This window comes from Colias eurytheme, chromosome 8 (assembly GCF_061535395.1).
Source record: "Colias eurytheme isolate Ceu_HAF_F1 chromosome 8, ilColEury1 Martin Lab GWU primary, whole genome shotgun sequence".
Classification (NCBI taxonomy): domain Eukaryota; kingdom Metazoa; phylum Arthropoda; class Insecta; order Lepidoptera; family Pieridae; genus Colias; species Colias eurytheme.
The window spans coordinates 642532-668648 of record NC_142987.1 but is presented as its reverse complement, the minus strand read 5'-3'; the positions used below and the strand labels follow the sequence as shown (position 1 = coordinate 668648).

The window sequence follows — 26117 nt, the reverse complement described above, 5'->3', positions numbered from 1 at the left end:
GATTGACCTAGCTTTATATTGCGGCTTCTGTGTATAATATGATATGCAATCACTTTGTGAGGATTCGTAGTAAAAGAGAAAATTTCCATTCAAATAAAAATTCAATACTGGAATTTAGGAGTTAAACAAATATTTTTTTTTACAAAAAACTTTACCGGCTTTAAATTGATATATCACATTATATATATTATATATATGTGGGGATGGTGTAAATAAAAACGCCAAATTAGCCCAATCAGTTTATTTCCCAGACACCGAACAAAAATACATTTTTACAATCCTCCATTTCTCTTTCGTACCGAGACACAAAGTCAAGTCATAGATAAACATCAATCTACAGACAACATATCCACAGAGTAAATAATAGAAAAACACAGACTAAAAATAAAGCTAATTATGAAATACATCTCAATATTTTATCCTATTCCCACACGGTCATCCTGCAGAATCATCTGTCCCAGATGAGTCAACAGTCGCTACCCATGGCTTCATCATATCAGCTGAGCTTGAGGTTCTCAGAGGTCCTTCACCCTGACCTATCTTCCTTAAATTATATCGTTCATTTCTCTTCTTCTCAATAACTTCATACGGGCCGAGGTATTTTGGATAAAGTTTATAACCTTGTACAAATTGTGTCCTTTTAATCGCTACTAAATCACCTACTTCGTAATTATTCGACCTTTTCCTCTTTTTATTATAATTTTTAATATTTTCATCTTGTATATTCTGAATATTTGCTTTCGCCATCATTCTTAATTCTTCACGGTCGTTGTAAAAATGTTGCTGAAACTCTTCCTGTATTTTATTGTAAATATCATCATCTTTATCATTCATTTTGATTCCTGTTAACAGTTGGAAAGGTGACATCTTTATACTTCTCTGATATGTGTTATTCAAACATCTTTGCAATTTACTAATATGTTTATACCATTTCGTAGGGTCGTCTGATGATAATTTGCTTAAAACTTCAATAATAATTCTATGTATTCTCTCAACTTGACCATTTCCTCTCGGTTGACCAGTTGTGATCGTATGATGCATAATTCCTTCTTCTTCGCAGTATTCTTTAAACATGTTGGATGTAAATGAAGTGTTGCGGTCGCTTATGATTCGTTGCGGCGAGCCAAACGTCTGTTTTTGAATGTTTAATTTATCTATTACTTCATTGGTGGATAGCGTCTTTGTCGGATAAATCCATGTAAACTTTGTGAATCCATCTACAACGGTAAGAATGTATTTATAATTTTTATTGGTGGATGTCAACGGTCCTAGATGATCAATATGGTAAGTAGACAATGGTAATTCACCTTTATCTATTACATGTAGAAATCCCTCCTTCTTTCCTCTTTTATTTGCATTAAGTATACATTCCACGCAATTATCAATGTTTGTTTTAATCTTTTCCTTTAAATTCTCTATATAATAATTTCTATTTATTAATTCCTCAGTTTTAACACAACCAAAATGTCCGTTTTCATGATGTTTTCTTATAATTTCATTTTGCATTTTCTTAGGTACAACCATTAATTTATTTCCATCCTTAATCTTCCATAACATTCCATTCTCTAAAACATAGTCATCATAAGATTCCTTTTCTAATACTTTCTTTATTAGTTTTATTTGCAGATCATCGTCTTGAGCTCTTCGCAAACGTGCTGCGGTATCGGTAAGTACAATTATATTCTTTATAGGCTGTCGGCTGAGAGCATCTGCATGTTTCATCCTTGCTGCAGGCCGATGTTCAATCGTGTAGTCATATTCTTCAAGTAAGAGTGCCCAGCGAGCTACTCTAGGAGGTAAGTCCTTTTTCTGCAATGTCATAGTCAAGGCGGAGCAGTCTGTTAGTCCGAGGAAACCTTGAAGTGACTTTATATTGTGAGGAGTCTGAAAATGTTCTACAGCGGCAATCTTCTCCACTGAAGGTTTAATTTCACCTTTTGTTTTTATTATTCCTTCATCAAGCCATTCTTTAATCTGTTTGTCAACAATGTTAAGCTCCAAAGGTGACAATCGTCGTGGATTCTGATAAACTGGTACATCATCGGTTAATAATATTTTAAGTTTTACATTTGATTCTTTAGTACATCTTTTGGGGTTATATTCTTTTATAATATTCTGTATTTTATTCTTATATTCTTTGTTTTCAATATTTGTGATATCTTCATTTTCATTCTCTAGCATTGTAAGGTGTAATATTCTTGTTGCAGTGATAGTTCCAGCCTTAAAATTGATTTCTACTTCTTTCAGTACAGGATTTCCTAATATAATGTTGACAGGGATAGCGCCATCATCAACAACATAAAATAAAGTTTCAAAATAACAATCATCAATTTCAATTTTTGCTGTGAAAGATCCTTTTGTATAAATTTCCTTTTCAGCTATTCCAGTTAAAGTCTCTGTGGTTCCTGAACTATAAGATAACAATTTTTCACCTTGAATCTTCCTAAAATAAGACATAATTACTAAATTAGCATCGCTTCCGGTATCAATCAGGGCTTCTACGTCAATATTGTTTATTTTCAGCTTCTTAAAAGGTCTCACATCAATATTATTCTTAGTTGACATAATTTCCAAACTCTTCTTTATACTTTTAGAACATTCAGTTGATTTATGGCCAAACAAGTTGCATTTAAAACATTTAATGCCTTTAGTACAATTAGGCGACTCATGATCTAAATCTCCACAATTGAAACATCTCTTTACTCTTAATGTTTTTTGAATTTTCATGCCAATGGACTTTGATACTGAATTACTTTGAATCTTATTAGGTGAATAATATGATTTTTTCTTAATTTCTGAATAAATGTCTAACTTCTTTCTGAATTCTTTAATGTTACAAGCGCCATATAAAATATTTTTGTTGGACTCACTATCTTTAATACCGTCGATGACATATTCCATCAGGGCTTCATCTTCAACATTCCCAAGTACTGCAAGTTCCTTCATATGTAAAAAATATTGCTGATGAGTCTCATTCATCTTCATCCGGCGTGTTGAAAGTCTCTTGTGAACAGTTGCACTGTTCAACTTCTTACCAAATTCCTCGCGGAGCTCAGACTTAAGTGTATCCCACGTGGTGGTCCCACTTAGTGAACGTAAAAATAGCTTGGCGGTCCCCGTGAGGAGCCGCTTCGAAAATATGAGTTTTTCTAATTCGCCCCATTGCATTAGAGAGGAAACGTCTTCAAATTCTCTTATGAAAGCTTCGACGCCATAAGCATCATCACCCGAAAATGGCGTCATTGATTTTTCTAAATCAGTAAAGGAAATACGCGGCGATGGTTCACCATAATCATCATCATCCTTTAATAGTCGTTTCGGCGGCATGTTGAATAATGTAAATAATAAGTTTTATATAGTCTTCAAGGACAAGTCGTAATCGTATAATCATAAGCTTCTTTAAATCTTAGTCTTCTTCTTAGTTCATAATTCGTAAAGTTTTAATCTGGTTTAATCACCGGCATCATAATCTTCCGCTGTTTTTCTTTATTCCACCATCCCGGACGAGCCCCCAAATTATGTGGGGATGGTGTAAATAAAAACGCCAAATTAGCCCAATCAGTTTATTTCCCAGACACCGAACAAAAATACATTTTTACAATCCTCCATTTCTCTTTCGTACCGAGACACAAAGTCAAGTCATAGATAAACATCAATCTACAGACAACATATCCACAGAGTAAATAATAGAAAAACACAGACTAAAAATAAAGCTAATTATGAAATACATCTCAATATTTTATCCTATTCCCACATATATTCATATTTATTATATATATTCACTACATTTTTCTTCTGAAAATGAAATTTATTCAATAGACATAGAGAAGTTAATAAACACAACGCTGTGATAAGGTACCATTGTAAATAATATGTGTTGTGTTAATAATCATAACTAGCAAACCGGGCGAACTCCGTTTCGCCACCAGAGACGCTTTTTCTTTGCTATAAACCTCACGGAGCCCCAGACCTTTCCAACGAATGCAAAACCGTGGAAATCGGTTCGTGCGTTCTGGAGTTAAAGCATCAGGAAGGAAAACCCGACTTATTTTTATAAAGTAGAGATGTATTAATGTGTATCGGTACAAATAAATGTATTTTCTTTCTTTCAAATTATTTATCTGTATAATCTATACATCATATATTTAACCAGAATTCCTTTAGATGCCTTTTAGTCGTCGTATAACATAGCAATTAGGTACGATCCGGAAGGATTTTACGGAGAAAATAAGGCAAGTATTGATTGGTACATAATTAGCAGTACTTAGAAACTCTGCCAATATAGCAACGCTGTTTCCTCGATTTCAGTTAAAATATTCCTTAGTAATATTATAAATAAGCCGTTTTTATTGAAGTAATACAAGTTTGATTTAAATTGAGTCGCTAATTAATCTGAGTATCGGTATCGGTGACTGATGAGGTTCTTGATGGGATTACAAAGTTATAACCGTTTCTTTTTATGTTAAATATTTAATATTATATTTGGCTACCTATATTAAATGAATAGTTTAATGAAGATATCGAAAGAAGAAAGACAGTCATTCATAGATAATATAGTGTGTTTAATTAAATATATTTTCTTTCTTTTTAAATATAAATTATTTTAATAAAGTACCAACCAAGTTTCATGTCCGCACTTCTCTTTAAAATTAGCTTTTAAAAGTGCTTCTAGAAGAAATCCAGTAGAATAAATAAATGTTAGAGTTTGAAAAGAGTGTTATAGTCTGTGACAAAAACACACCTCACTGAGCTCTTCTCAAGCTCTTCTAGTAAAGGTACTGTCAGATGTCAAAAGCATTGCCCTTGAAATATCCGATAACCATAGACAGAGGACCTTTTTTTAGTTTCTTGGGATCAAATGTGACGAGCGGATAATACGACGCCCGGGACAAATAGACCTTCGCAAAATGGCAACCTGTTGTTAGATAAAGACGTATTCTGGAGACATTTTAGTTCTATCAAGGTCGGGAAAGAAAAATCTTTATTTAAATCTTTTTTAGAAATTAAAGACCTTTTTAACGGATTTTTAACGCGATTTATTCATTATATTAAAGTGTAAAAGTAAAGTGTTTGTAACGACCGGGACAGTTTGTATCGAACACTACAGCGAGCGTGGTCACGGGAATTTTATTAATTCTAAACTTATATGCTAATATTATAAAGCTAAAGCTGAATTTGTTTGTTTGAACGCGATCATCTCAGGACCTACTGGCCCGATTTAAAAAAAATATTTCAATGTTAGATAGCCCATTTATCGAGGAAAGCTATAGGCAATATATCATCGCGCTAAAACTAACAGGAGCGGGGCAAGGCCGTAAGACCGCGGGGCACAGCTAGTGTATACTCTCAATAATAAATCACAATATGACACGTTAAACTTTGGTATAAATATCTTCTAACCATTCGGATCCATTTGCAAATGTGTTTCCTTGAACGTAATTGTAGACGCGAATCAGATGGCACGGGCTAGAGAAAACGAGTTTTGAATCCCTTATTGTGAAATACCCGAAAGCTACAAAAATACAGCTATTTTTCACTGTAAAATCACCGTAAACACTTATTATATACAGGGTGTACCAAAAAGTAGTGATGAACGGAAGCTGAGAGGTAGAGGACCTAGAGGGCTATCCGAATCACCCCCATGTATGTTATGCGATTTTTCGTATTTTCGGAGTTATGACGATTTTTTCAATTTTTCACCGATCGCCGAGTACGATGATATTTTCACTCATGCTGACGTCAATGATTGCGGAAGATGCTTGATTTTTTTTGTGTGCTAAGCTGAAAGATAGGCCAATTCAGTATGGTAACATTTACTATCGTTAGATCTTTGAATGGAATAAAAAAAAGAATGAAATGGCAAGAAAGATAAAATTACCCAGTATGTTCACCACTTCAAGGGCCCGTAAAAAAATAAAATCACATAAAAAAAGTTTTCCGTTTGACTTTTAAAAACTTGCTCTATCTATCAGATAGCTACCCTGAAAATTTCATTTTATTATTCAGAAGGCTTCAATCGAAAAATTTGAATCTAAATGTGGTAAGTGCAAAAATTGAATTAACATGATGATCATTAAAACCAATAAATAGGTGTTTAATTACCAGAAATTTTTAAAATAACCCCGCTGTTGCTCAATGCAAGTGCGACATCACCGTAAAAAGTAGTCTTTTAAATGTCTGAATGCCCTTTTATCATTTTTAATGGTTTCTTCTGCTACTATGAATTTCCGGGTTATTTCGTCCAAATTGTGGCAGTCTCTCGTCTTTGTAGTATCCCCACGGAAAATAATCAATAGGGTTTATGTCCGGGGACCGTGCAGGCCAGGCTAAAGGGCCAAGATACCCTGAAAGATGGATTGGTCGTTGCAGCCTGCGCATGCGCCGGTGAAGCCTGCCTTAAAGCCTGGCCTCCACGGTCCCTCGACCTAAACCCCATTGATTTGTTTCAATGGGAATATTAAAAAGACTTCGGCTACTTGAGAGAATGCCACAATTTAGACGAAATAACCCGGAAATTCATAGTAACAGAAGAAACCATTAAAAATGATAAAAGGGCATTCAGACATTTAAAAGACAACTTTTTACGGTGATGTCGCACTTGCATTGAGCAACAGCGGGGTTATTTTAAAAATTTCTGGTAATTAAACACCTATTTATTGGTTTTAATGATCATCATGTTAATTCAATTTTTGCACTTACCACATTTAGATTTAAATTTTTCGATTGAAGCCTTCTGAATAATAAAATGAAATTTTCAGGGTAGCTATCTGATAGATAGAGCAAGTTTTTAAAAGTCAAACGGAAAACTTTTTTTATGTGATTTTATTTTTTTACGGGCCCTTGAAGTGGTGAACATACTGGGTAATTTTATCTTTCTTGCCATTTCATTCTTTTTTTTATTCCATTCAAAGATCTAACGATAGTAAATGTTACCATACTGAATTGGCCTATCTTTCAGCTTAGCACACAAAAAAAATCAAGCATCTTCCGCAATCATTGACGTCAGCATGAGTGAAAATATCATCGTACTCGGCGATCGGTGAAAAATTGAAAAAATCGTCATAACTCCGAAAATACGAAAAATCGCATAACATACATGGGGGTGATTCGGATAGCCCTCTAGGTCCTCTACCTCTCAGCTTCCGTTCATCACTACTTTTTGGTACACCCTGTATATTTGTATTACGTCCCGGAAATACTCTCCTTTTGAAAAATATATCAGTTTTGAAGAGCATTTGATATTGAGCAGCAAGTTATGCTTATAGTAACTTTACTGTTAGTTTGTTCGAATTTTATCGTAAGATATGCGTGATTTTCTAATATGAATATGCGTGTTTTTCTAATATGAGCGAAGCCAGAAAGTACCACTAAAAATAATATAAAGCTGTAGAGTATGTTTGTTTGAAAATGTTAATCTCTGAAACTACTAGAACGAATAGATTTTTTTTTATTGAGCATTGATTGAGCAGGCTATATAAAATCATCTACGTTGTGGGTGAAACGACAGGGCACAGCCAGTCATTAATAAATCAGAGAGACAGAAGAACTCAGAATGTTCTGGATATAATTATATCAAACAATCGATCAATTGTTCCGTCAATAGCTATCGAGGGTTTTGATGTGTTTGTTTGCGCGAACGCCAAAATTAGCTGTGCTCAGTTTACAGAGGGATATTTGTTTTGATAAACAGTGTAGAGTAACAGTAAATTTGTCGGTTTGTTGGACGATTTGGTAAATCTAGGGAATGTGGTAACTTTTGGTAATTGGATTGAATGTAAATATTATTCTGCTTTGTCGATCTGTTTCTCTGTTTATCTGTCGTTTGAGGAAACTAGATTAGAGCTTGGATGCCTGGGTTTCTAGATAATTTAGTACATATAGGAATCTCTCTGATTCTGTACTACTTCTTAGAATGACGGGACTTAGGAGAAAAGCTACTTGTAGTAAAATACTAGCTTTCTATATGAGATTTATGGAAATCCGTCAAAGTATACGCAAAACAAATACATTTCTTTTCCCATTGACGAATTTGTTTTTCTTGTTATATTTATCTCGCAATCGGATGATTATTGCATTCGTTTAAGGTAAGTAATGGAGTATTTTTATGTCTTAATATGTGTGTTTTGTATACCTACAACTTTTTGTTGTTTCAATCTATACTTAATATCTATACTAATATTATAAAGCTGAAGAGTTTGTTTGTTTGAACGCGCTAATCTCAGGAATTACTGGTCCGATTTGAAAATTTATTTCGGTGTTAGATAGCCCATTTATCGAGAAAGACTATAGGTTATATATATCATCACGCTAAGACCAACAAGAGCGGAGCCACGCGGGTGAAACCGCGGGGCGTGGCAAGTGTTGAATAAATTAATATTATGAAAAAGAAAGAATTTTTTTTCTTTTTAAATGGAATAAGATCGCATTTTCATTACATGATTAGGGTTAATAATAAACTGAATAATTAAAAACTGTTAGTCTTTAATTTCTTGATTGCCTATTTTGTACTAATATGTGTTTAATTATACTTTTAAATTATTTTTATTAGCCACTTTCATTCGTGTATGACGTAAATTGTCCATACAATTATTTGTGGTTAATTTTGCCAACATAGTGTTGCTAGTTTATTGTGTTTGGTTTAGTGGTTAAGCTTGTACACACCGGTTTGATATTTAACTTTGACTGGCAATCAGTGCAATTTAGAGAGTTTAACTAACTAGTAGTGCCATGCGGTTATTCCTGTGGAAAAACTAGTCGTTTGACCCGGGATAAATCAATGAAACAATTGGAAACGGTTAAATTTTAATTAACATAGATAAATCTTTTCTCTTTATAATATTTGTCAGAGATTCCAACGAAAGAAATATAATGTGTATCAATATTGAAAAAGAGGCATTTTTAAGGAATAGAAAAAATAATTATCACGAAGCGGGATTCGAATCCGCGTCTTTCGCCATTCCGGGGCGATAAAAACTTATATTTGTGAAGAATTTGAACGCTATAAAAACTAAAAATACAAAAAAGTGTTATCAAACAATTTACAAAAGATAGATATATATAAAGATAGATAGATTTACCAGACCAAAAGATAGTCCAAGTACCAATTAAGAAATTGCAATGATTGCCTTTCTGATTTTAACTCCCAAGTTGACAAATAATATAAAGATCAAATAGCCAACTAGTTCAGGGTGAACTGAAAGCTGTAATTACTTTAGAAGTTTATAAATATGCGGAGTAGTTTGCCCCAACTTTATCAATTACTACGGCATTGCCACGATGCCTTGAAAAAGAGACTCACGATGACTGAGTGGTATTTTAACGAGCGTTTAGCTCATTGTTTGATGGTTTTGTAATAATTGTGTACTTTAAGGACAATGCTATTTCAGGGTCCTTTTCCGGGTTTGAACGGCTTCTCCAGCATTTATTATTTTTGAAATACATATTTTGTAATACTGCAGATTAAGTATTTGTACTCATATTGCTCTATATTTTGTAAAAGTCAATGTGGCTCAAAAAAACTGTAGTTCTAAATAAGGCAAAAAACTTCGAAGTTGTGACGTTTCTATTGTATATTAAATACGACCGAATCCTATTTTTATACGAATATATTCCTAATTAATTAATTAATAGTTGTTCAAATTGATTATTTCATTGAAATGGATAAGTAGAGATGATAAACTAGAAAATCAATTTTAAATGATGCTGTATCTTTACAATCGTGTATTTATGATATGAAATAATTCACCAAAACATGGAATTCACTCCTTCCTGGCATGTGATTTAAAATATAACTCATTTAACTCAAAGTATCTAGCTGTAAGTACCTACCTTGTTTTGTAATCTTAATAGGCTCATAGTTCTGTATCAATATATTAAGAAATGTTATTGACTGTAATGCTGTATAGACTAGAGTAGATAATTTTTGAAACAAAAAAAAATCGCAGTCGGATGAAACCCATTAGAAAAGGAGGGGAATATGATAAAAATGTAAGGAAAAATAAATTACGGTCAATCCGAGTTCGGGAAGCGGGAGGGGGGAGCTTTTAAGAGAAAAAAATGGTTTCTCTCGATTTCCGACAAAACTACAAGTCCTATAGAAAAAAGTTCAATGGCAAAGTTGTAGGTAATTAAAACTTCTACAACTTTTGTATTCACAATTTTTTCACATAACCTAAAAATTTAGGTGAAAAATTCAAAAAACCAAGTTTTTGGTCTTTTATTTCTATCTACTTCAAAATTTATTTTTTTTCTACGAAATTTGGTGGAAACTTACTTTATTATGTCCCAAATACACTGTAATTTATTTGATTGAAAATATTTATTTTTTCGCCTTATTTTGAATTAATACCAAAAAAACAACCTAATTTTCAATCGAAAAGTCACCCGTCAAAATATCAGCTTTTTTCAAAAACTTGGGGTGCCTTTTATTCATTGAAATCTCTACTTTCATATGGTGTAAAAAAAATAAACACCACCATAGTAAATGTTCTCAGGAAATGCATACAAACAGTCTGAAAATTAGCTTTTACTAAATCAGGCACACTTCTCGAACTACCTGAAATGTTTTTATCGACATCATTTTGCTTTTGAATATGCTGTAAAATATTAAACTTAGAACAGATAATTATTTTTCTTTTGAAATATTACCGAAAAGCCGATACAAGACAAGATATAGAGTTCAAGAAGTGTGCCTGAGTTAGTAAAAGCTCATTATCACACTGTTTGTATGCATTTCCTGAGAACATTTACTATAGTGGTGTTTATTTTTTTTTACACCATATGAAAGTAAAGGTTTCAATGAATAAAAGGCACCCCAAGTTTTTGAAAAAAGCTGATATTTTGACGGGTGACTTTTCAATTGAAAATTAGGTTGTTTTTTTGGTATTAATTCAAAATAAGGCGAAAAAATAAATATTTTCAATCAAATAAATTACAGTGTATTTGGGACATAATAAAGTAAGTTTCCACCAAATTTCGTAGAAAAAAAATAAATTTTGAAGTAGATAGAAATAAAAGACCAAAAACTTGGTTTTTTGAATTTTTCACCTAAATTTTTAGGTTACGTGAAAAAATTGTGATTACAAAAGTTGTAGAACTTTTAATTACCTACAACTTTGCCATTGAACTTTTTTCTATAGGACTTGTAGTTTTGTCGGAAATCGAGAGAAAACATTTTTTTCTCTTAAAAGCTCCCCCCTCCCGCTTCCCGAACTCGGATTGACCGTAATTTATTTTTCCTTACATTTTTATCATATTCCCCTCCTTTTCTAATGGGTTTCATCCGACTGTGATTTTTTTTATCTTTTCATTATTTTCAAAGGCTTCTACCCCAGTCTAGTATGATTACGAAGAAATAAATAAATATACTTAAACTATCCAATACCATTTATAAAATACACACTGTCCAAGTTCTCCAAGATATAAATAATGAATTATTCAAGGATCTGCATCGAAATGAATATGTATGGACCAACTTCAAGTTAAAAGACATAATGAGATTTTTCTTTGAATAAATTGCACGAGCAATTTGAATTCTGGCTTATTACCATAAAAATTACACGCACTTTCCAATGTTTTAATGTGTTGTAAATGAATATTAAAAGTCAATGAATATTGATGTAATTAATTGGAAGTTTTTAGGAGTAACTATTAGAGACTAGCTGTGCCCCGTGGTTTCACCCGCATTGCTCCGCTCCTGTTGGTCATAACGTGATGATAAATAGCCTATAGCCTTCCTCGATAAATGGGCTATCTAACACCGAAAGAATTTTTCAAATCGGATCAGTAGTTCCTGAGATTAGCGCGTTCAAACAAACAAACAAACAAACTCTAGCTTTATAATATTAGTATAGATTACTTTTTCTCTTTCGAAATGAAGATGGAAATTAAAATCCCTTTGAAAGCCTTTAGAGGAATAAATTGTGGAATTCAACAGTTAATTTAGTGGCTTGATTATTAGAATCTGAATCCTTTTTATTAGTTTTGTGGACTCTACAAACTTAAATGGTATATGTACCCAATAGGCCCTTTCGATATAGGTTATATTATGGCTATGCCTTAAAGTGAATATAATAACAGATATTATCTAAGGAAACACCGCAAAAGCAATGAATAATATGTAACTAAGTTTGAACTCGATAATTGAAGCGAAACTTAACCAAATTCTCCATTTAACAGTACTAGAACTTTTAAACTCATGTTTGGCGTTAATCATCTCTACTTCAAAAGAAAATGTTTTTCAAAAGTTCCTGCCTCTTCTCTTTTACATTATGAAGTTAAAGTTATTTATAATGTAAGTGGTGATGTATTTTTTTATTTTCTTGTAATTTGGTGAACACCAAAGCTTCTTACGATCTTTACTATATCTAATAGTAAATACTTACATTATATGCTTGCTTGTCCTTCTTTCAAGTTGCAACAAAGAGATTAACGGGAATAATAAATATAGTTCATAAAAACTAAACACGCTTAAACTCGTGAAATTATTGTATTATCACCGATCCTTGATAAGGTTACAGATAAAAAATAATACTCTATTGAAAAATATTCAAAAACCCATATACCGCAGCTTAACTTCATTTCACGCAAAAGAGGAAAGTTATGACCATCAAGTTGAGTCGCAAAAGCATGATATATCTCATATATAATTAATTTAAAACTCAGAACAGACATCAAAGGATAATATTAAAACGGAACGTTATAAAATATTTAATTACTTCTATGGAGTTTCTTCGTTTTCAGTTTCATACGTTTTCGTTTTAAATTAATATGAATTAGTAGGACGTATCACACTCTGAGGATATACTTAACCAGTAATTACTTTGTAAATTAAAATTTGTAGGAATTTTACGCAATTTTAATAATTATATTTTAGGGTTCCGTACTGTAAGGGTAAATTACTGAGACTTCGCTGTTTGTCTGTACGTATCTCATAAACCGTGATAGTATCTAACACATTTGACTATTTCAGAGAATATTTATTTCGGTTGCCGCTATAACCTATACTAATATTATAAAGCTGTAGAGTTTGTTTGTTTGCGCTAATCTCGGGAACTACTGGTCCGATTTGAAAAATTCTTTCGGTGTTAGATAGCCCATTGATCGAGGAAGGCTATATTATATCATCTCGCTAAGACCAACAGGAGCGGAGTACTGCGGGTAAAACCGCGGAGCACAGCTAGTTAAGTATAACCTAAATATTTATTTCAAATCCTAAAAATTAGAATAAACTAAATATTTAAAGGAGGCTTCCCTATAACAAACTAGAAATAAAAACTTTTTGCTCGTTAGTTATAACAGGGTTCACACAATTTGTTTTGCTGACTCTACTCTGTAGAAACTGTTTTCAGAAACGGTAATTTATGTTGTAAAAAGCGCTTCCAAATGAAGTCCATCTGAATAAATAAATGTTTGGCTTTAAGTTTGAGTTTACTCTGTGAAATTGTTGAGAACTCAGAGAAATCCTTTTTACGTTATACGAAGTAACTATTTAGTAATCTATGGTTTTACTGTGAAAAATCACAACGTATCCGTACCTAACGTATTTTTTTTTTAGTAATTCTTATTTCAGTCTTCAGCAGCGAATACAGAAGGAATACAATTTACAGTTGCTTTCGCATACAAACAGAAATAATACGAACACAAGCACACACGCAAACACACACGCACACAAACACAGGCACACACACAAACTCCGCCACCATGAGACGAACTATAATAAATATAAAAATATTAAGTACTACAGAGTCTGTGGTTGTTCATGGGCGGCGCCAATCATCTCAGCTTTCTGTACGATGACGCGCAAGCTCGTTTGCCGACCTATACTAAAAAAAAAATATATTGCTGAAAGGTTTACAATAAAACACAATTTATTTTAGTTGAGAATAAAAACTAACATAATAACCTATTTAATACTTTAAAATATTATCTATATTATACATCTACTATTTTAGTATCAAATTTGCGGTAACATATTAAACATACTTGTACCTCCACGTGTTCCATAATAATATTATCAAACTAATGATGCATGTGACTTGCTTTGCTCTTATTCAGTTAAATGGTAATGAACTTAAGTATAACTCAGTTAAGTTGAGGACGTGTAGTTTACTCAAGAAATTGTGCCCAGGAAGGTCGGAGTAGTTAAAGAAACTCAGAAATTTTGTAATAACTTTCCATGTGACTTGATTAGTGCAGTGATTATTGGTCTTATTTATTAATAGAGGTTCATTAGTTCAGATGTTTTTTAGTTTTTGAAGTGAAAACTTCTTTAGTGGCGTTGAGCACTTTTTCTGTAATGGGTATAAAATCTTAAAGTCGCGTCAGGACACGTGACCTGATCGAAAAAGCGTAAGACGGATGGATATCAAACATGTTCAACGTTAATAATCAAGTTTTCACTTCTGCCGGCACTCCCGGAGTGCAACCCGTCTTTTTTTTTTATTCTTAAATATACAGTTATAAACAATACTTTCTTGTCATTTATATTGAAGTATGTTTTTAATTTGTGTAGTCAGTAGTACCTAGTGTGTCATTTTTAGGGTTCCGAACCTCAAAATGAAAAAGCCCTTATAGCATCACTTTGTTGTCCGTCCGTCTGTCTGTCAAGACCCTTTTTGCAAGGAACGCGTGGAGGTATCAGGCTGAAGTTTATATTATTGAATACTCAAGTCTACGGTCCGTTGAAGCTGTAAAAAAATCAAACTTATAAGCCAACGCAATCAAAAGATACAGCCGTTTATCCTGCAAATTTTCGCAAATTTCGAAACTAGCAAGGGAATCAAAAACGACCGGGTACTTCCCATGTACGTAATCTTGAAATTCGGTAAAAAAACAACGTCTTATAGCATAAATAAAGGAAAAATTGCTAAAAGCATAAATTTAAAATTACAACAAAATAAAAATAGGTTTCGGAGCTGAGTGCGCGGAATTTTATACTCAAATTTTTCAAATCGGTTAAATATAGGTATCATAAAACACGTGCTTACGATTTTCAATCTAATCTTATTACGACTTATTTATAACTCAATAAGTATACTCAGACTACTTTAAGCTTTATTCCAATAGACATAAATCTGAATATCAAGTGTCTTTATTGGAATTTTAGATTGAATCCTTCGAGTAGGATTATTGAAATATATTTATATCAAACGCAAATGTAATTTAAAATATGGTCGCCATGACAATAATATTAAGCTGATGATAAAATGATGAAATTATATTATGACTAGCTTTCCGCGTGCGGCTTCGCCCGCGTTTTCAAAGAAAAATAGTTCCCGTTCCCGTGGGATTTCCGGGATAAAACCTAACCTATGTGTTAACCAAAGTTACCCTCTATATGTGTGCTAAATTTCATTATAATCGGTTCTGTAGTTTATGCGTGAAAACCATACATACATAATTACAAACCTTTCCTCTTTATAATATTTGTATAGATGAGAATATTCATGGTGATCATAATACTAATTCGTATTATGTATGTGTATTATATTCATAAAATATAACTCTCCTCGCTCCTTTCAGGTTAACATCTACTGCTTTTCCATAGACCCTGTGCCCTTCACCCGTGGTCAAAAACACAGGCAAATTTTTCATTTTCTTTTTAAATTCTTTAGGGTTGGTATTATTAAATTAAAGTAACGAAGAAAGCCGTTTAACTTACATGATTAGTTGAACGTATTATTATGGTCATTATAATATTATTATAGTCACTTTAAGAATTAAAAAAAAAACTTACCAAAAGTATACCTACCCACGTAGAGCCAGGGAGAGCAGCTAGTCATAAAAACCAATTTAACGATTGAAAAAACAATGTTAATCAAAAGATAACATACGAAACCGTTTTATACATTATCTATCTTTTCAATGTATCCTAAAAAAACTCAGTGGTAAATCAAATGCCTTTTCTTCGCTTTATTTGAACAAAATAAACACGTTCTACAAAAACTATTAGTTACTAGCGGTCCGCCCCGGCTTCGCCCGTGGTACATGTTTACGTTTTCTCTACATAAGAACCATCCTCGTACTTCAAGGAATATAATAAAAAAAGAATTATCGAAATCGGTTCAGCCGTTCTCGAGTTATGCGCTTACCAACACATTTTGCGATTCATTTTTATATATAAGAAGAAGATTACCAAACAATATAGAAATTAGGTATTTTATCGTGCGAGTATTTGTACGTCTCTTTGCATATTTATAAGAAAAAGCGATTTTATATGCCTGTAACTCAAAATGCTTAACAAAATTAATAATTATGATGAATATCACTACATACAAAGTATAAAACAAAGTCGCTTTCTCTGTCCCTATTTCCCTATAATATTATTATCTCTTTGTATGCTTATATCTTTAAAACTACGCAACGGATTTTGATGCGGTTTTTTTTAATAGATAGAGTGATTCAAGAGGAAGGTTTTAGTATATAATTTATTAGGTTTTAGACAAAGCGGGCGAAGCCGCGGGCGGTAAGCTAGTAAAATATATTTTGAACTACTGTATCAGCCAAGGTTCAATTTCATCACAAAGACGTGAAAACTTAAAAGGTGTCATTGTAATCGGTTCATAGGTAGTTGAATATTTAAAGAAATCAATAATAAAAACGAAGTTTTAGAATCCTAAGAATCCTATAATTATTGACTTTTATAAAACCGTGTCAAAATAAAAGAAAAGAATCAAATTTTTTGTACCGTAATAAAATCGTTTCGAATACATCCGCCGGGGTCACATACGAGTATATTGAGCCATTTATTTTTATTTGTTCCTCAGAACCATCCCACTGCATGGCCTGAAATTGGAAGTTACATATTGAACATTTCAGAGATTATTGCATTGTGCGAGTGAGCTTTTAATTTAATTTTGAATATGCTTTATTGAGGCATTTTTTTAATAACTCAGTTACAATTGAATTTGTGTTTTGATTGCGCTCCCGTATATATGACGCTCTCTGATTTATAACAATGACGTTTTAAAACGATAGAATCCGTTTATTTTTTGTAATTTTATTTGAAAAAATAACTTATCCGCGGGTTATAGATAGAAAGCTAACAAATAATCACTACATAGTATAAAACAAAGTCGCTTTCTCTGTCCCTATGTCCCTTTGTATGCTTAAATCTTTAAAACTACGCAACGGATTGGATGCGGTTTTTTTTAATCGATAGAGTGATTCAAGAGGAAGGTTTAAGTATATAATTTATTGGGTTTTAGACAAAGCGGGCGAAGCCGCGGGCGGTAAGCTAGTTCTTTTATAAACACCACCGGGCTTATATTTCACAAGGCCCCTCGGAAATTGCGAAATGTGCTTGAAAAGATATATTAAGTCGGTATAAAGTAATGTCTCAGGTGGTAGAGATAACTTAAGGTATCTTAACAATTCATGAAGGTAATTTTAAGTCATTGTTTGAATAATAAATAGATTGAAATAACTGGAAATTAAGTAATTTATATAACTGACTAGCGGCCCGCCCCGGCTTCGCCCGTGGTACATATTTCGCAATAAAAGATAGTCTATGTTCTTTCTCAGGGTCTAAAGATTATCTGTGCCAAATTTCATCAAATTCGGTCCAGTAGTTTATGCGTGAAAACCATACATACATAATTACAAACCAAACCTTTCCTCTTTATAATCTCTTATATATAAAATTCTCGTGTCACAATGTTAGTCTGCATACTCCTCCGAAACGGGTGGACCGATTCTCATGAAATTTACTGTTATATATAAATTTACTATTATATGCATATCGGGTAAGTCTGAGAATCGGCCAACATCTATTTTTCATATGTACCACGGGCGAAGCCGGGGCGGACCGCTAGTATTAGTATAGATTTATCGTGGATGCTATTAAATCATCATCTATGAATCAAATCACATTTTAAATTCTTATTGATATTTTCATTAATATAGACCGTATTCATCATTACTATCAATTTATTATATTGTAGAAAGTAAAGAAGAAACGAGATTCTAATCACATAAAATATCGCAAGCTAAAACCACTAACCAACGAGACATTGTATATACCTATGTATTTAAACGAAACAGGGCATATCCTACTGCACAACTCAAACAAATTTACCCACGAATCTATAATAATATTATAAAGCTGAAGAGTTTGTTTGTTTGAACGCGCTAATCTCAGGAACTACTGGTCCGATTTGAAAATTTATTTCGGTGTTGGATAGCCCATTTATCGAGGAAGGCTATAGTCTATATATCATAACGCTATGACCAACAGAAGCGGAGCCACGCGGGTGAAGCCGCGGAGCGCAGCTAGTAAAAGATACGAAGAAAGCCTATATTTATTAAAACATTTCACCTAGTCCTTCAAGATAATATTATATTAATCTATAATTTTTCGAAAGATATGGAGATTCAGGTAAATATCCAATCTAAATTATATCTACATTTAATCCAACCTTGTGTTATAGCCCATTTCCCCTATAATAAAAAATAGGGCACATCGTAATAACACCCTAATCATGGCATCACAGATTGCTTGATTTGGCGCCAATATTATGTAATCTCTACCACCATGTTTATATTTAGGGTTCCGTAGCAAAATTGGAAACACGAAATTCGAGAAACACGTATCTAGAAAAATAATTTTTAATCTTGGAATCAAACAATAACCAATACATAGTATGTATATAATTGTGAAAAAAGCGTGGGGTGCTTTTCAAGAGCTTTGTTTTTCGTATTATATATTACTAGCTTTACATCCGCGGCTATGCTCGCTTTTTCAAAGAAAAGCCCGTATCGTTCCTGTTCAAGTGGGATTTCCGGGATAAAACCTATCCTATGTGTTAATCCAAGTTACCCTCTATAATATGTGTGCTTAATTTCATTGTAATCAGTTAAGTAGTATTTGCGTGAAAGAGTAACTGGCGTGAGTTCGCGTGAGATAGTGTGGGTGAGCGTGAGTTAGTCTGAGTGAGCGTGAGTGAGCCTGCGTTAGCGTGAGTGAGCGTGAGTTAGCCTGAGTTAGCCTGAGTTAGCGTGAGTTAGCGTGGATGAGCGTGATTTAGCGTGAATGAGCGTGAGTTAGCCTGCGTAAGCGTGAGTGAGCGTGAGTCAGCGTGAGTAAGCGTGAGTTAGCCTGCGTTAGCCTGCGTTAGCGTGAGTGAGCGTGAGTTACGCTGCGTTGGCGTGAGTGAGCGTGAGTTAGTATGAGTGATTTTGAGTTAGCGTGAGTTAGCATGAGTGAGCGTGAGTTAGCCTGCGTTAGCGTGAGTGAGCGTGAGTTAGGCTGAGTGAACGTGATTTAGCTTGAGTGAGCTTGAGTAAGCGTGAGTGAGCGTGAGTGAGCGTGAGTTAGCGTGAGTTAATTACTTTATTTTTTTTCAGATCGTTCAAATCGGACGAATTCTCAACGCGCACCGACCGTTTTATATAAAATACAAGTCAGTAACTAAGAATTATACGTACTAACTTTAACCAAGTACCTAATACCTATATAAATTTATTATTGTTTTGCAAACTTCTTCTTACTTCCTTGGCAAAGATAACAAAATCGTCGCCTTACTCCATGGCGTGACGTTATTGCTATGACATGACCTTGAAATTAAAAATAGCCTAAAGAAGTTTCACTTCAATAAAATAATATCTCAATATCCATCTTTTTATAACTCCAATGTTCAAGTAAAACACCTTAATATAAAGAGGTTCCGTGAAAAACAAAGTCATACAAGAGTAATTCAACTTTTCAAGTAACGTATCAATTTCATTCACAAAGTTATTATAACTTGGTTCAACTTACTTGAAATTTAATTTATTCTCACTTAGCTGAGTATCGATGATGTAATTGTAAAAGATTGCTTTTGTTATCGTTTTTAAATTTAATTATTGATCTCAATTTTAAATCAAATTATTTGGCAAGTGATAATGAAAATTGACGAGAAAACTTTTTTGTTCAAGTTTGTTTCATAGCTTCTATCGCGGGCTTAGAGCTCGGCGACCGAATGTAAAAATTCCGTAACGAAAAAATCTAATACCCCCACCCCTACTCCAACCGGCACAGCAATGTGATGCTATGCAATAGCTTTACCGCGGCAGTCCTCGTGTGCCACACATATTTTTGAAGTGAAACTTCTTTATCGAGGTTGGAAAAAAATTTTTTCGTTACGCGTGACATTTTTCCGTTACGCGCCATCTTTTTCTTATCCCTACCACGCGTGATTCGACGTATTTCTGTAAAGTTGCATATAGTAAATTATTTTTTGAAAAATAAGGTCATAAAGAAGTTTCACTTCTTACGTGTTTACTCTAGTACACGCATACATTTTTTTATTATAAAGTAAACTAAACTATTATAAACAAAGAATATGTTTATGGTAGGTTAGTGCTTCTAAAGATAGCTTGCTAAATAGAGCTAGTAAATAGGCCATAGAAAGAAGTATGAAAATAAAACTGCCTTTCAAAGCTACAGACTTAGGTTTTCTTTTAGAACTTCCATTGAAGCTTTAGAAGACTTGATGACAATTTTAATGCGTTTCGATACTACAAATATTCTAATCCTACGAAAGTAATAAACCACTGAACCAATTTTGGTGAAATTTGATAACGATAATCTGAGAAAAAATAAGGGTGATTATTCCGGAACTATGCGAGTTTTCCTTTAACTACGTGGGTGAAGCTGAGGGCGGAAAACATTGAGATAATATTAATATGGAGACGACACCGCCTACATCACTTATGTTCCACTCAACATACGTCATGTGACGTATGTTGAGCGGTATTTTTTAATGGTTTTAAAGTGAAACGCATCAAACATGCCTTCGTGTATGTTACGATATTGCACAAATAATACAAATAATACGGAAAAGTGCAAAGGAATAACTTTCATCGTTAAGTACCTAACTAGATAATAATTTTTAAAACTTAGTTAGAGCAATAAAATGGCGCACAGATTTTGTTCGTGGTGTCTCCTCCATACGTAGTAATATTATCTCAATGGCGGAAAAGCATTTTTAAACAATCCATGTAGTCTACTCCATGGATTGTTTAAAAATGCTTTTCCGCATAAAACACGATAGGTTTTAAATCTAATAAGAGATTTTTTTATACAATAACTTGTAAGTATTCCTTATAAAATACATTTATGCTGATCGCTGTAATAGCGGAAAGAATAATATTTGAAACAAGCTGTGCCCGGCGGTTTTATCCGCATTGCTCCGCTCCTGTTGGTCTTAGGGTGATGATGTATAGCCTATAACCTTCCTCGATAAATGGGCTATCAACACCGAAATAATGTTTCAAATCGGACCAGTAGTTCCTGAGATTAGCGCGTTCAAACAAACAAACTCTTGAGCTTTATAATATTAGTATAGATAAATGAATCATATCATATCAATATACATTTATAATCTCATTCTCAGAAAAACCACCGTACTTCAAAAGTAAGAACACTTCTATTCCCTTGCCCCTGCAGATACGTCATTATTTTTCATTTGTCTCTCTTTATATTTGAAAAGGCTCTTAATTTGTTTATTTAAAGGTTTAATTAGGTCCCGTCTTGACGTTTCAAATGAAATAATTTCTATTAACGTCATAGAAAAGTAAATTTTAGGTACAGTTTTCTAAATAGATTGTAAATTGCTAAGAAAACCTTTAATCAAAATATTTTATTTATTTAAAAACTACTGCAGTAATTTGGATGAAACTTTACAGTAATATATTTTATGCATCACATTACTAATAGGTATAGTATAAGCTACAGAAATACTTTATTTTGCACGCAGGTTCGTCTGCACCGCGCGGTACAGCTAGTGACAAGATCAATAGGTACATACAGATATATTTTTTCATTTATTATATTACTAACTTAGCTTAGCAGTCTAAAACCTAATAAATGTGATTACGAATTCTAGCAATATATCTGTTGTTCCCTTTTTCTAATTTAATACATGCTGACATTTTTTTAGCAATGTACCTGAATCCGCATTCCGCGTGGGATTCAATAAGATGAGATTGTTTCTCTGTAATTTGCAACATTTTTCAGTTGATTCTACTCTCCTTGGATGTAATGTGATGAGTTTTCTTTGAAAATGAGTTGTTTAATTTACTATACTTATAGAGTTGTTATATTTATATTAAACCTTTGTACGATTGTGATGAAAAATACATACAAATTCTAAAGCAATGATTTTTAATATGATCATTTAGCATTGGACTCGCCTGATCGTCTTTTAGTGACTAAACTTTTCCTAAAAAGTCATTTTTGGTCGCTTATGCAACTGGAGCCTAATATTTGCCTGGAGAAGATCACTACTAAGTGATTAGGCCGCCACTTTATTGTTTTTGTTTTGTTGTATAATATTATAGAACTTTCTAATCTCGGGAACTACTGGTCCGATTTGAAAAATTCTTTCGGTGTTAGATAGCCCATTTATCGAGGAAAGCTGTAGGCATATTATCATCACACTAAGACCAGTGGGAGCGGAGCACTGCGGGTAAAACCGCGGAGCACTGCTAGTATATTAAAATAAAATTGAAAGCCTTGCAAAAAGTTTACCAGGTCGGAGACGCTCGGAAGCGACTTTCATATAAAAGTCGTTGGTGTAACCAGAGCCTAATGTCTATGTTAGTGAACTTAGCAGATCATTTTTAGCAGATCAAAAAAAAAATGTGAGTTCTTATCGCGTGCAGTTGAGTTCTACAGTTCCTGATACTTTTTAGAAATAGTTCTGGCGTTTTTACCTTAACAAACGACATTTGAAAAAACCCAACCTGGACCCGGCTTAACGTGATGCTAAGACGTAATGCTACGACGTGATGCTACGACGTGATGCTACGACGTGATGCTACGGCGTGATGCTACGCTGTGATGCTACGGCGTGATGCTACGGCGTAATGCTACGGCATGTGTTACGGCGTGATGCTACGGCGTGATGCTACGGTGTGATGCTACGGTGTGATGCTACGGCATGATGCTACGGCGTGATGCTACGGCATGATGCTACGGCATGATGCTACGGCATGATGCTACGGCGTGATGCTACGGCGTGATGCTACGGCGTGATGCTACGGCATGATGCTACGGCATGAAGCTACGGCATGATGCTACGGCGTGATACTACGGCGTGATCCTACGGCGTGATGCTACGGCATGATGCTACGGCATGATGCTACGGCGCAATGCTACGGCATGATGCTACGGCATGATGCTACGGCATGAAGCTACGGCATGATGCTACGGCGTGATACTACGGCGTGATCCTACGGCGTGATGCTACGGCATGATGCTACGGCATGATGCTACGGCATGGTGCTACGGCGTGATGAAATATGACATAAATAAATTTTCTAGTGTTTCATTTTACGCGAGTATTTCTAAAAAGTATCAGGGCCTTTAGACAAACGTACCTAACGCCATGGAATAGAAACTGCTAACGCTAATTATTGACATAATAAGCTCATGACATTTTGGTAATGGTTCGGTCACACTACCAACGATGACGACGACCACGACCAAAATTCCAATCCTGCCGAAATTTGTTAAAAATAAAATATTAAAATTTCCCGTCATACTGGTACTCAGAAAGAAAAAAAAATTGAGTACAGTTAATATAAAAATAGGTTTTTTGCGATTTTCGCCGAGACAGTAAGTTAATCATATAATTACCTTTTACCAAAATTGTAGTTCATAAAATTATCTATAAAAAACTTCAAATACATTTTTATCTAGGAGCCACCGTTTCAACGAAAAATCTATTTTTTCATTCGTTGAGCTCAAAAAAAATTCCAATTACCAGAACGATTTAATTTTTAATATTTTATTTTTAAGTGTGTTTTTCACAATTTTGTTAAATTGCGACTGGATGAAAATTTTGTTTGTGGTCGTCTTCGTCGTTGGTAGGGTGAACAAATCCTTAGCGAAATATCGTACGCTTATGACAATTAGTATCGCTAGCGGATTCTATTCCATTGCGTTTTGACGTTTGGCTAAAGGCACAGGAACTGTAGAACTCAACTGCACGCGATAAGAACTCACATTTTTTTTTTGATCTGCTAAAAATGATCTGCTAAGTTCACTAACATCTAATGTCTGGCATTTTGCCATAACGACGTGTCGCTCGCAATAACGATGTTCTATTAATTATAATATATCGTCATTGTGCATGTTTAGACGTTAATGATCAAGATATGGCTAAAATTTAACGTCGTTTTACATTGTATGGGTATTAGTTTATTATAATACTAGATTTCCGCCCGCGGCTTCGCCCGCGTTTTCAAAGAAAAACCCGCATAGTTCCCGTTCCCGTGGGATTTCCGGGATAAAACCTATCCTATGTGTTAATCCAAGTTACCCTCTATATGTGTGCTAAATTTCATTGTAATCGGTTCAGTAGTTTTTACGTGAAAGAGTAACAAACATCCATACATCCATACATCCATACATCCATACATCCATACATCCATACATCCATACATCCATACATCCATACATCCATACATCCATACATCCATACATCCATACATCCATACATCCATACAAACTTTCGCCTTTATAATAGTATTAAGATAAACTTGCAATTGGAATTTCGTATTTTCTAAATCATCTTCTATATTAAGACATATATGTCTATGTAACAATCTCATGTTTCTTGTCTATATGTGTGTTACTGAGAACGTAAAAACCAATCATCAGATTTTGAAACACTTTTAATATACTATTTAGTACCTCCCAGTTCCCGGAAAAAGCTTCTCAAAAAATACTCTACAAATATTACCTATAATACCTTCAAAATTATTTTTTTTTCGTGTAAAAAACTAACGAGTTTTCACTCAAAACTACCAAAACACTTGTAGACTATTAGAACTCGAACAAAGCCGGGTCAAGTCGGTAGTAAACCATCACAGTTTTATGGACCGACCCTATTCACGAAATTACTCTTTGCTAATCATGTTAGTACAGTAACTAGATGCTTTAGTGTAGAACACGCTGTACTTATTTCTAAGTACATATTTTATTCACTGGGTAAATATAATGAAGCGTCTATGAGGCAAAATAACATTAAATATCAATTATAATCTCTACTTAATATTATAAAAGTAAGAGTAGCTCTGTCCGTCTGACTATTTGTCTCTTCTTCACGTCTCTTCTTCGATTTTGATGAAACTTGGTACAAATATAGTTTGAAACCTGAGACTGCTTCCAAATTCCACGGGAACATGAACGACGGCAACAGCTTGTCAATAATTATTATAAAAGAAAACAAAAATAGCCATAACATTTTTCCCCAAATCGAAATTAAAACTCCATACAATTGTAATTATTGTTCTATTTTCCCGCATCGCTCCGCACAAAAAGAAAATTCCCTCAAACTTCAAACAATAAAACCATTTGACCATTAACCGAGGATACAACAGTAATTGTTTCAAAAACAATTAAACAACAAAAAGTTAATAAAACAACGTCCATGCGAGACCTTAATATTCTTTTGATAAAACTTCCGACGAACTTATTCAATAACCACATTGTAATCAAAGTTGGACATTGCAGACTGCATGGAATATGCTCACAATGGTGTAACTTTTATCTGAATGTAGATTCTTTACCTGTCACTTTGTTTGGTGTAACGTACTTTGAATATTGTCCTAAATACTAATATTATATAGCTGAAGAGTTTGTTTGTTTGAACGCGCTAATCTCAGGAACTACTTGTTCGATTTGAAAAATTATATAGCGCGTTCAAACAAACAAACAAACTCTTCAGCTTAATAATATTAAGTATAGATTTATTATGAGAAATTTACGCATTCGCAAACGAAATAGTGCATTTTATATTATTACATTATATACTAAGTACAGATGGTATCTTTTTATTAAAATCCTGTTATTCGACCGCAATATTATTTACTATTTTCAACAATAGGGTTGAATGACATCTGTTTGTTATAGGTTCTTCATTTTCACAGCTACCAATCTGCACATGGCTAGTGTGGTTAATAGACTTGACCGCCTTAATAGGTCTGTGTCCTAGGTGTGTATCTCTACAGTGGGAACAATATTATACCGAAGATGATTTTTAATACCAATCGTTTTCAGTATTGCTTGAATATTCTATCTTGACGCACTGTGGTGCTCTTCACTTTATTTTATTATTATTTTTCCACTT

The 26117-nt window shown here is 33.7% G+C and overlaps 1 protein-coding gene across 1 annotated transcript; it reads right to left on the bottom strand.

Moving 5' to 3' along the window:
* Positions 1–243: 243 nt before the first annotated feature.
* LOC149906236 (uncharacterized) lies at positions 244–3748 on the bottom strand. The gene is made up of 2 exons (XM_090104241.1): positions 1308–3748; positions 244–1217 (listed from the first exon to the last, which is right to left on the bottom strand). Exons 1-2 carry the CDS (start codon positions 3325–3327, stop codon positions 436–438), a joined length of 2802 nt encoding a protein of 933 aa, XP_089960367.1. The 5' UTR covers positions 3328–3748; the 3' UTR covers positions 244–435.
* Positions 3749–26117: the final 22369 nt, after the last annotated feature.